The sequence below is a fragment of the Phytophthora infestans genome, genomic scaffold, assembly GCF_000142945.1.
Source record: "Phytophthora infestans T30-4 supercont1.2 genomic scaffold, whole genome shotgun sequence".
NCBI lineage: Eukaryota > Oomycota > Peronosporomycetes > Peronosporales > Peronosporaceae > Phytophthora > Phytophthora infestans.
This window is the reverse complement of record NW_003303757.1, coordinates 3,585,617-3,597,802: the sequence shown is the minus strand read 5'-3', so window position 1 is coordinate 3,597,802 and position 12,186 is coordinate 3,585,617. Positions and strand designations below refer to the sequence as shown.

Here is a 12,186-nt window from a genome sequence, read left to right as displayed (position 1 = left end):
AGACGCCCTGTGGATTTGTGAAGTAGGCTAAGTCTTCGCCGTCCTGCTTCATCATCAAGGTGCCATCGTCCCCGGCGCTGGCTCCACCACCAACACCCGGAATCACCAATACTTGTCCGGTTGTGCCGTCCATGGGGACCAGATAGGGGTTCGGAGCAGTCGCCCACGGCTGCCCGATGCTATGCATACCCTGCGCCACGTTGTCGATTGGGTCATCGATCTCCGTCGCCTTATCCACGGCTTCTTCAAGTGTTCTCGGCTTCGGTCGCTGCTTTACTAGCTGCCTCGTAGTCTTATCTAGGCTGCGGTAAAACTGTGCCAACAAGACCCGTTCACTAATCCTGTTTTGTCCAGTGAGATCCCGTAGGCCAGCCGCGAAGTCGGCGTAGGTCTCTTCCGGCATCATTCTTCGTCGACTCACTCGCCATTCTGCTGCAGACTTGTCGGGTCGCTCGCCGTACCGACGCTGCAACGACGTCTTCAACTTCGTCCATGTGCGTTCCGTCACCGGCAACTCCTTATCCATCTGGACCCACCACCTTGCGGCGTTGTCCTGAAGCTTGTTGCCAAGGATGTAGTACAACTCGGCGTCCGTCCAATCGCCTCGACCGGAAACCCGTGCACCTTCCAGAGCCAAGTCGACCTTCGTAATCCAAGTGGAGTCTGACACCGTCGGAGAAGGCTTGAACGGCGCCAGCTCTAAGTCCTTGATACTCTTCTTGCGTCGTCGGTGTCGTGGTGGGCTTGCGTGTGCCGCCACTCGCCGGACTCCGCGTTGTCGTCCACGTCGTTGACGTCCATCGACACTTTGGTCGGTTTTGGCTGCTACTTTTAGAAGTTGGCGATCGGTCGTCGGTATTCGGTGGCCGGATTCTTTTTCGTTCCCCCGGGGTTTTGGCTGGCGGCCCTCAACCGATACTTGTCAATCACATTCGTTCGCTGCTATCGCTGGGTGATGGAAGCCTGCGTGGCATCCTTGTTCCACTTACAACCCGAACTCGTCCATCGTCCCCGGCCGCCTTGTACTACTCGTGCTTCTGGCGGTGAGGGTGATCGCCGTGCCCGGCGCCAACTGCTGTACTATCGTCGTCGCTGACTCCTGCGCGGGAGCTGCTGATCGTTGTACTGGTGCCACCGGCGCCACGTGCGTCGTCTCCATGGCCCCGACTCGTGATTCGAGCCGTGCCATCGTCGTAACTAGTTGTTGCATCGCTGTTACCAGTGCCGCTGCGTCCGACACTGGCACTGCAGCATCACCATCGTCTCCGTCCGTGTTCGTCGCACGCCGGTTGCGCGTTGCTGTACCATGTACTGCTTCCGGTTCCCGTGGCACGTCGTCTTCGTTGTCATGCGCTTCGTCAGGCTCGTTGTTTCTTGCTTGCCGCCGGACACCGTCCGCAGAGTCCACTGCCGCCTGTTCCATTGGCGTTGCTGGTCGCTGACTCTCCGAGGCCGCCTGTCGTCGTGCTGGCGCTCCTGTACCCGCTGCCGAGTCCGAGGACACCATAACCATCGTCGGCTGTGTCGTTGGGTTCGTTGTCGTGGGTGCTGTCTTCGTCGGCGCCGATCTTGTCACTCCTGGAGACTGCGACCGCGTCACCATTCCGCCAGGGGTCGCCGATATCTGCACCGTCTTGGTTCTCGCCATTATGTAGAGCTCTGCTGTAACCCTACGTAACTTCGTAACTTCGCAACTTTTGCGTAATCTACTTGTTTCTCGTATCAATCGTCAATCTTTGTCGAATTAACGCCCCTGTATGACCACCATGCAATAGCTTCTTGAACCCAGCTACGGGGCTTTGGTCGCCCAGTACCGATTACGTCCAAGACTCGCAGGCAGACGGTCGATAAGTTATCGCCCGCGCCGGTAGTGTGCCTATAAGACAACACGACCTATTTATTAATTTGCGTTTCTGTTTCGTTCCTATTTCGTTCGTTAACGAGCGAGCTTCTCACGTCCACGTCCTCCTGTACGCCGCTGCCACAACGACTCCACCAGAGTCTAGGCCGTCGCTAACTTAGCCACTGGACCTTACGCCGCAGGCGCCCGTCCTGCTTCAACGCAGCCCTTCAGTCAGCGCGCACAACCACTGTCGTGCTGTGCCCAGGCTCACTTCGCCGTTGCAACCACGCACACTCTGTCCGTGACCGCCGTCCACTCGTCCGCGCGTTCACCAGCCTTGATGCGTCCACCGATGCTGTCGCTCGTTCTGTGTCGAGGCTCGCCGTCCACGCTGCAGGCGTCTTCGGGCGACCTCAGTCCTTTGTTCGTTATCGAGACCCGAGCAGCGGGTCCGTCAACAGTCGTTCGTTCTTCTGTGTCGAGGCTCGCTGTCCACGCTACAGGCGTCTTCAAGCGACCTCAGTCCTTTGTTCGTTATCGGGACCCGAGCGGCGGGTCCGTCAACAGTCGTTCGTTCTTCTGTGTCGAGGCTCGCTGTCCACGCTACAGGCGTCTTCGAGCGACCTCAGTCCTTTGTTCGTTCGTTTCGTGCCCCCGCCTGCTGTGGCGAGTGCACTTGTTCGTAGGCACGTTCGTTCGCTTCAGTTGCGTCTTGCGCCGCCGATTCGAAAGTGAGAGCCCTTAAGGTCCGTGTGGATCTGCGAATCCTCGTGGCTGCGGTTGTCAGCTGCTTCTACGACGCACGCCAGCGACTGCTCGCCGGGCTCCACTCTGCTGTCTTTCGTCTCCTTGGCCGCTATTGACCATCGTATTCGTCCATCTCCGCAGGTCCAGGCTGCCAGACGTGCTGCAACCACGTCAACTCCAGCTCTTGTCCTCGCGTTGTTCTTTCTGTCGTTGACCAGTTCGTACTGGCCGTCATCGTCGTTGTGAGCCGTGCGTCTCAACCTATTACAGTACCATATCAAAAGCTCCAGCACTAAAAGCAAAAAGACGAATTACGAAAACTGCGTAGGCTTTATCTACTAACGACCTCATACGACGGCCTCGTATGAGGAAAACTGGAAAGTGATAGTTTTCTTCACATACTACACTATGTCCACGTACTAATTAGAACCAATGTGATGTATTTGATATGCATTACGTTCAAGTTGAGACGCTGAATTATTGCATGTAAATCCTCACTTCTACGACCTTTCTTCATACACCAGCTAGCGAGCTAGCAAGATGTACAAGATCCTTGTCCGTTTTTGAAGGTTCGGGATCAGACGTAGCTCAGAGCAGGACCAACATTTCTCGGGCGACCCGAGGATCTAATCCTGTGCGTTTTCTTTTCTCCCGGCTCACGAGAATGCTGCGACCACTAATGTCGACGTATTCTGTGACACGGAGTGTGCAAAAGCACGTGTATACATGCTTTAAAACGAACCAGTGCTTACAGCCACACCACTGTCGTTCGATGCCCACCTGCCATCCACCCGCAGGCTGGCCCTGCACTGCCATCTTCGCGTAATTTGCACCCCTTTGTGCAGAGGCAGCAATACCTTCCTCGGTACGCTTGTTTGGAGTGACTTGTACACGCGGAGCGAGCAAGGCCTTGACTTGAATTATGTCAGAGCGTCCAGCACACTCTCAGTGAGGTGCATCGCGCTCAGCTTTAGTCAGAAGTTTAGCATGGATCAACTCGGCAGCCCGACGAGTGAGCGTTTTAGCAGGTATGACACCGAAGGCAAATGCGCGGCCGCTCCATGATTGATCTTGGCAACACGCGCTAAACTCGCGCAACAGTGTTCCCATTTGGTAACCTACGGCGCAGCGTGTAGTCCCTTTTGGGTGTGGCGTTGAATGCTTCGGCTAAGCTGTTAGAAGTCGCAAAACCAGTAGGAGTAGTATACGCTTGCCACGTACTGAAGTGACCTTGCAGCCATTGCGCATTCATGTACTTTGAGAATAGATACAATCGTGGATCGATTTCATACCAACGAAATTGCGTCCCACGACATCAAAATAGCTTGTTCCATCCGCGCAAAGTGAAGATCATATATATCTCGCAAGACTTTCGCTGCTAGATGCGAGGAAAATGACTTTATTGCAGTCTGAACCTTCTCCATCACATGAAAAACACATGATGAAACGAAACCGAGACAACTCTAAAAAACCCGAATGTAGAGCGTTGTATTGAGCTTTATCCCCATCCGTCATCGAGTAGGTATTGTACAATCAGGTCCGTTTCAGAGATCCAACAATGGAGACGACGTAGAAACATCAGGACCGCTTTGTACACGTACTGTTTCTCCTGAGATATGGATATCCCGGCCACAATGACCGTAGTCTATGTGGTTGGTTTATACGATGCGTCGACATGCAGCACAAAGCTGTCGGGTTGTTAGGCCAATAATAAATGGCTTCTCGTCCGATCCGTTTCCACTTATTGTCTGTCGTTGTCGTAGTTCCGGCCAAACGAAAATGCTGGGCCATTTGCTCAGATCCGTTGAAAGCGTGGGAGTGAATATACGCCGTCAACCCCTTCAATCGGTCGTAGTTCTCCAAATAGGTTCTCGAATAGTGACTACCAAAACTCTGAATGCACGTAAGCGACGGCAGGTCCTCTAGCGAGGTGTTAAACTTCCGCGAGAGTGCCAGTGGGATGCGCATTGGTCTTAGATGCTGGTCTGCAAGCTCTCGGCAGAATGCCTTCTGCGTCAAGGCCAACTTCTTAGGCTTAAGAGGCTCCGTCGCTGTGAGATGTTCGTCATACTTGTAAACACACGCAGTCTTTGCCTCCATGCAAGTCACAGCCTTCCCTCCACACACATTTTACAGAGATGGCCTCGCCGACCTCAGCGCACGCGCCACAGCTGCACTCCAGCAGCCTGTACCACATTTTGTGATCTGAGTCGGCGCATATACTGCAGGCTATAGTGTTGCTCTTGGTGGTATTAAAGGTCTTTTGATTATCGAGCACCACGTCAGTGTCGCCATCATTGACGTGGAGGGTAGTTTTTCGCCAAGGTATGCGCCTCGGCATTTTTCCTCGCGGGGGACCGTGGTGCAATATGCGGCGTCTTACACTCCATAAAACAGTGTATGTGACAAGTGTCACCAGCGCGTGCTGGTTGGTTATTTTATTAAAAGGTCATGGTTCTATGAAGCGATTGCTCGTTGGTCGAAATTGATTTTTATGTTGGGCAAGAGGTCTTCGCATGAAGCAATTCGGATTGGTTAATTGGTTGGGAGGATCTCCGCTTGTGTAGCTCGACAAAAACTAAGCCAAAGATCAAATCCAACGATTTATTGTGTGCTGACGCAGGTGCTGACCAGTGATTGATGTGCTGCCTCATGTTTCGTGTGCCGACACAGCACCGTAGGGTGCCGGTCATGCGCTCTCTCTCTTTAATCGCCTATTTAGCCTGGTAATGGGTGCTTGACAGGCCTACTTCAAAAACGTCTACAGATAAAACTCTAGTCTGTCCCGATGAAAACGACCTTGAAGTTGGTAATATGCTACGTTTCGTAATCACCGTGGATGTGGACACATTTGAAGAGAACAAAATAACTGTATAGACTCTTTATAATCAAGGATATGGAGGTGCCAGGTCCCCCTTCACAGCAACTCGCTTCGGCTTTCTCTGGTCTGTGTCAGTGGCGATGGCTAGTTGCTATGTCATGCTTGCTTATAGCGCTTTGCCCGGTGACCCAGACACGCAGCAAATTGGAAGTGGCTCTACAAGATTTCATGAAGTAAGTGAAAGCGGAGATGTGCCGCATCGAAAGGCAGTGCCTAATTCAATTGCGCATTATGTCACTCTTCATTGCCTGATAGACTCTCTCTACTCAGACTGGATGGCAGTCCGGAAACGCGGCACTGATGAGAAGATGATAAACATAACAAGTCTTTTAACGTAGAGTATGCTAGATAACGATGCCTTTTAAGTCTACGACTAAACTCTAATTGGTGCTGGGCTGAGTAAAACTTCTCGCCTGGTGGGCCGTTGTGGAGCCCACGTCGCAGACGTACCCGTAGATACGATGGACGCTGGTGACGGAGGCTCCGATTGCAATACTGTTGCTGTCTCTGAGCGACCGGGTAAGTAGTGGGCAGAACGCAGCGCCGGTACAAGAGCAGGTCTTTCGACGATCGGCATCTCTTGGTGGCAGCTTCTCCGTCGATCACATAGTTAGCATCCTGCCTAAACTTGCGCTTCTTCGACGAGAGATGAAGCGGTCTGTTTGCCGGTGCACTCACATACATGGTTTGAAAATAGTATGCAGCATGTGACACTCAAACAGGAAAGAAGCTTGCACATGCCGTTCTGCTTGTTGTTCTTTGTCGTAGTGTGACTAGGGTCCATTTCGAAGTCTTCGCACGAGCATGTCACACCATTGAGTTAAATTCCTATTGCAGGCCTCGTGAGAAGAGGCGTAGCATGTGAGCGTACGTGGGATTTCTCGCGGCTTGTTCTTCTCACTTGGGCTTCCTATTTGAAAATTAATAGCCCGAAGCGCCGGAGATTTCGCGGGCTTTCGCACTCAACCCTGTTGAAGTTTGGCGAGATCATCAAATTCAAAATTTCTTCTACATAAGGGTACTGCTTAATAGCATAGTTAAGCGCAGTTTTACTTTAAAAAAAAGGTTGCGGATAAAGCTGCTTGATTAAGGGTCATTAAACAAGTTTTGATGAGACGATTTTCTCGTCTCACCAAACAGCACCGTTTTCGCTTCGCTCCCTTGGACAAAAGGGACCTGTGAACTACTGCTCACTGAGTGTTTGTTTGTTTTCGGAAGCCAATATCTCAAGCCCAAGGTAGTGACCCCGTCCCAGGTTAGTACCAACTAATACGAGCCCGTACAAATTAGTACAAATAAATTCATACCAACTCGTACCTATTCATATAAATCGGGACTAATACGGAGCAACGACCAACTATTCACCTGTTGGTGTTAGTTGATGTGAGTAGAATACGTAGCATCGACGCCAATGACTTCTGGAACTAGGCGCGCCATCCGTCTCATGTGAGACGTCTGGAAAGTTATACAGCTCGTCAATTTGGTAATCACGTCGCGAAATACGTTCATCACATATCCTGGCTCTTTACTAAGGTTTTGTAGAGCCTCCTGTACCCGTACATCGTCGTCAGGAGAGGTATGTGAATCTCTCCGCATTTTGGCAATCATGTTGCTAACATCTTTCAGCAGAATGGGTTTACCACGGACATCTTTCAGGTATCGCAGAGCCCATTTTTAGCACCAACTGTATGTAAAACCAACAAGGAAATCAGGATATGTTAAATTTTGTAACAAAGCTGACAATGTATGCACCCTACCACATCGTCCGAGCCACAGCCCATGTTCCTGGAGACGTAGCGTTACATACTTCAGCGGATGTGTTGAACACGTTGCATCAATATCATGGCTGTATGTCGATTCGTGCTTCCGCATGGCGACACGAAATACCCCGTCCACTCCCTCTGGCAACAGATCGTTTGAAGACAGCGATGTGTCGATTCGTGTGGTTTGTCCGCATACCAGTCGTTTGAGACGTAAACGTCCCTGTGTGCGTGCACGTCTACGACTTTGTGTAGTACCTTGTCGACTCGTCCGAAATGCTGGGCTGGGCCCCCCGCCGTGCAGCTTGGTTAGTTTGCGTTGTTTAATAGCGTTCGGAGACTGTACCTTTGAAAGATATTATGCAGGTATCTATGTATAGTAGCTTAATTTAAATTAACGTCATATTCATTTTATAAACAGTAATGTACCTCGCAAACACGGCCTCCATCTCCTTCCACGTGTACTAAAGTGTGGGCAAGTAGCGCAATCCTCGGGCAGCAGATCCGTAACGCCATCAATATTTCCCAGACAATCGGAGGTCACCATTTTTTCTGTTTTATGGGGTTCCTTCGTAGAGTTGGGGGGGGCTACCACGTGCAGCTTGGGTAAAGGCAGGAAAAAGCTGGTGCTGTCAGAGCTGTCATCAATTTTCGGGCCGCGACGGATGCGCTTGCCCTTCTTCTTAGCTGTCGACCCCTTCATCAAGGGGAGGGTGAATCTGAAATGAACGGTTTGGACCGCACGTATTGTCTCTTGATTTAGAAAAATTGATGTTGCTACAGAATACCGTATTAAATTGTAAGTTTTTGCTGTTTGGGAAGACACTTCCTTTATATAAGCCCCCATTTACAAAACATATTAAATTGTGAGGCATCGATACGGTATTGTAATACCGCTCAAAATTAAGAAATGACCATCTAAATTTGTTCCAAAAGGGCCTCTGTATCCAACAGCACACGGGAGCCCGTTTTAATTAATACGATGCAATATTTAGTATGATTAAAAACAGGAGCTGGATAAGTCACGCAGTGTGCTCTGCAGCACTCCTAAATGTATCGTCATTTCGAGGGCCCATAAATGGAGATATTATTTTTGAGCGACCACAACTTCTTCAGTTTTAAGCATTCTGTAGCTTACATGTATAAGGACTCAAAAGAAAGGCTTAAATCGCGATTCGTACTTAGGTTCGTAAGTATCATTTTGTTCTGCGTGGTCTCATTTTCGGACGGTTAAGGACAAAATTTGTTGGGGTTAAGGACGTAAAAACTAGCATTCCTCGACTTTGAAACAAATACTTCCGAAAAATAACAGAATATTTCATGGCGTTATTTACTGCTATTATGAAGCCACAAAAAATATAGCGACTAGCACGCTGCAAGCTTAGGGTACTTAGACTTTTTGCTACATGTACTTTCAAAAAGAAGTGTGTATGTTGTCTCCCGCGACCAGCACACATCTGCGAATGTTGCAAAGTACGTCGAGTCTCATAGGCGACCGAATCCTCGCCGCCAAGTGTTGGCGAAGCTACAGAATAGTCAGCAATAAACTTAACCCTCGAATGAAGCTGCTGCTTATCGTCTCAACCCTCGTATCGTATTGATGTGCGTTTTGCCAGTATAACTCATTTTTCCAGAGCGAACTTGAGAGTTCAACGATGTCGATATGTGGTGCCTGCTGCCTTGGGAGCGTCGATGCGGCGCTGAGGCTCGTTGTATAGCAGCTTCCAGAGATTGAAAACGGAGATCTTGCTGCTGTTTAATATGCTGGCGTCGATTGGTAGTGATTTTGGTACCAGTAGCAGGGCTACTTCTTATGTTGGCTTCACTATCGCTAGCAACGCGAGCTCTCCGGTTGAAATCAGTACTAGCGCTAGTAAAAGCGGACACTCTTCTGCTGGAGTTTATTGCTGAGGATCTCCGAGGATAGAGATCAATGCGCTTGTAGCTGTTGTACGGAGCGGATCGTGGGCGTGAAGGGGCTGACGCGGGCCGTATGTTGTACCTGAAACCGAGCTGGCGAAGCTTTTCCGTCATGGCATCGACCGCTTCCGGCGTCGTTTCCATCGTCGCAGCCCCATGTTCTTCATTTTCCGAAGTTATTGGTAAGATAACTCGGAGAACTTCCGTGGCATTGCCGCTTTCATCAAAGCTCTGGTCAATTGCAAGACCGCGCAAAATAATACAATCATCTGATGCACGCTCGTTCTCGCTCACACGCTGCACACGGTGATTCCGTATCAAACCTCCCTTGATTAAATCAATTCCACGACGTGTTATACGTTTGTTACCAATAAGCCTCATAACTCGAACACTTGTAGGGGATTTCTCCACGAATTCGGCCACGTGTTGAGCTCCAGCATCCGAGATATTATTTGAATCAAGGTTGATCTCGCGGAACCTCACTCCACTCACCAAAATCTTTAGCAACAACTGACCCACGTCTTCATCGCTCAGGTCGCTCTCTGAAAGCAAAAGGCGATCACCAGATGAGCTATAGCTTTCGTTTTGTGTCTTGGTTATGAGCATATCGCTGAACATCGGCTGAGTTACGAAAGTCATTTGACGCTGATCACTTTCCAGCTGCTTCTCGGCGTACACATCTACCATTTTCAGGAGGAATTGGCTTGTCTTAAACGCCTCCTTCCTAGCAGCAACTCCGTCACACTGACCGTTGATGTTGCCATCACTTCGAGAGTTTCTCAGTCGGTGCTGAAGTTCTACGATCTCACGCTGTAGCATTTGGATCGACGCTTGCTGTGTTGCCGCCTCCGAAGCAGAGCGATGCGCGAGTTTGCGTAATTTATTCAGAGTCTCAGCTAGTTTCCCAATGACGAGAGTCTTGAACTTCTTCCTCGCAGCGCTGCATTGGATCACTTCTAAGAACGCATTGATCTTACTTCGATTTAGATACGCAGCGCCACTGGTGTCGCTCGAGTCGGCAGAAAGCGTGACAAGTTGATCCATCCGATTCTCACTCTCTTCTTCGCGCTGACTGTCCTTCAATTGTAAGGCGCTCAACTTGACTCTGAATGGCAAAAACGTCTTTGTCTTTGCCCTGGTTGTCGACTCTAAATTTCCTCTTAACACTTGAGCTCCAGTTTGATAAGTGAGCAATTCAAGTGGATACGGGGCTTCGAGCACGTATTTGTCCCGTGCTAAGTGGAGATACATAGAGCCGCTCAATCGGGTGTCATTGTTAGCGAAGCCAGCATTGGATTGACCGTGCACTTCTTCTAAAGCACGCTGAATAATGTCATTGGATTCAACTGCAGCAGCCAGCTGGTCCTGCATCGCGTCCAATTTGCGCAACAAGAAGGGGAATGCCTGCATGAGGATGTCTAAGCTGCGGCCCTTTCGATTGCTTAGTAGAGAAACGTTAGACGATGGAGTGTCAGTCTTGATAGGAATTGGTTCTCACCAAGCTTCTTCCGCAGAAGACAGTTTATCTGTCAGTGAGGTGATTCTCGTGGTCAATCTGGCCACTTGGGATCCGATTGCGTGGCTGTTTCTGGTTGTACGAGGTGTCTTGCCAGAACCAGGTCGCTTTTGTGAACTAAGTAGCTGGTTACAAGTCTGCATGAGCTCTGAGTTGGCTCGGTACTTTTGCTGCAGCTCCCCCTCCAATTGGCGGATCCGCTGGCGAAGCTACATCAAGGTCACTTTATCAGTCTTTATCCCCCCCCCCAATTTCAATTATACTCGTACCAATTCCTGACTGCCGCCGGCTTTCAGATTCGCCTCCAGCTTGGCTTCCATCGTCCTCACGGCAGCGTTGGCTTGAATCACTTGGTCGTGTGCGTTGCGCAGCTCCTGCTCCAACTCTTCTTGGCGATCGAGAGCTCGTTGGGCTTCTTGCTGAGTTGTACTCGCAATTCTCTGAGTCTGTTTAAGTTTTTGAGTGTTATGCTCGCACTTTCGCTCCAGCTCACGACAAGTGCGCTCCCACTGTTGAATCTTGCTTTCATACTCAGTAATAACCTGTATGTGGGCGTCGGAGGTGGCTACTTTGTCTTGCAGGACGTGAATCTCACGTTGCAGCGTCTCGATTGTGTTTTGAGCTGCCTCGTAGCTTGCGGTGAGTGTGTCATGGGAGCTGGACAGCTGTGTATGTTTAGTTTCGACACTGTCAAGAACCTGGTTGAGCAGTGTCACTTGCTCCGTCATCTTTCGGTGCTCGCCTTGTAGTTCTCTATGCACTCGACGAAGTTCTTCCTGACCTTGAAGCTCCTTTTCCAGTAGCAGCGACATCTAAGCGCGCATGGATGGATTGGATGTTAGCACTGTTGCAAGTAAGCGTAGACTGCTCCGTTGCGCACCTTCTGATTCTTCGTCACAAGTTCCGCGATACGAAGCTCCTTCTCCTTGCGCTCCGCAAGGTGGTATCCATTACCAATCTCTTGATCTAGCCGTCGAAATGAGACTTCTAGTTCGTGTTTTTCGTCTCGGGCATGTGCCACCTCACGCTGCCAATGTGCCACCTCATGTTGAAGTCGCTCATTCTCAAGCTAATAACATAAAGTATCAGCCCTTCGAGCCGAAGGAGTAACTAAAGCTTTACCTGCAACTGTCTTCTCGGTGCTTCTTGTTCCTCTGCATTATTCGTGCTCCGGTCTCTGCGACGGCTCTTACCCAGTCTGCGTCGAGTTGAAGTCTTTAACACCACTTGAGGCTTTCGTGGAGATATCCTCGTCACTTCTCTGCGTTAGCAGCATTTAAGAAGTGAGAATGTAAGCTAGACTTGAGCTTTTACTCAGCCGAACCTTGGGACTGTAGCTGCGGATTCTCCTTCCACGAGGAGGTGCGTATCTCGATTCCACTGCGGCCCATGTTTGCTTGGGTCACGAAGAACTTCCTCCTCTAACAGATCTAAGCTGGAAACCAGATCGTTTTGGTTACTCCAAGGGTATTCTGCTGGATCCATGACTTCGAGTTGATTTTTCAGCTGTGATCAACCA

General features: G+C 50.1%; 1 protein-coding gene across 1 annotated transcript; it reads right to left on the bottom strand.

The window, feature by feature from the left end:
* Nucleotides 1-8,716: 8,716 nt before the first annotated feature.
* On the bottom strand, nucleotides 8,717-12,152 carry PITG_01667 (uncharacterized protein; the record flags this gene model as incomplete). Its single annotated transcript, XM_002908245.1, has 7 exons — nucleotides 8,717-8,756; nucleotides 9,234-10,574; nucleotides 10,650-10,876; nucleotides 10,937-11,479; nucleotides 11,548-11,736; nucleotides 11,790-11,928; nucleotides 11,992-12,152. The coding sequence occupies 7 exons, from the start codon at nucleotides 12,150-12,152 to the stop codon at nucleotides 8,717-8,719; spliced, it is 2,640 nt and encodes an 879-aa protein (XP_002908291.1).
* Nucleotides 12,153-12,186: the final 34 nt, after the last annotated feature.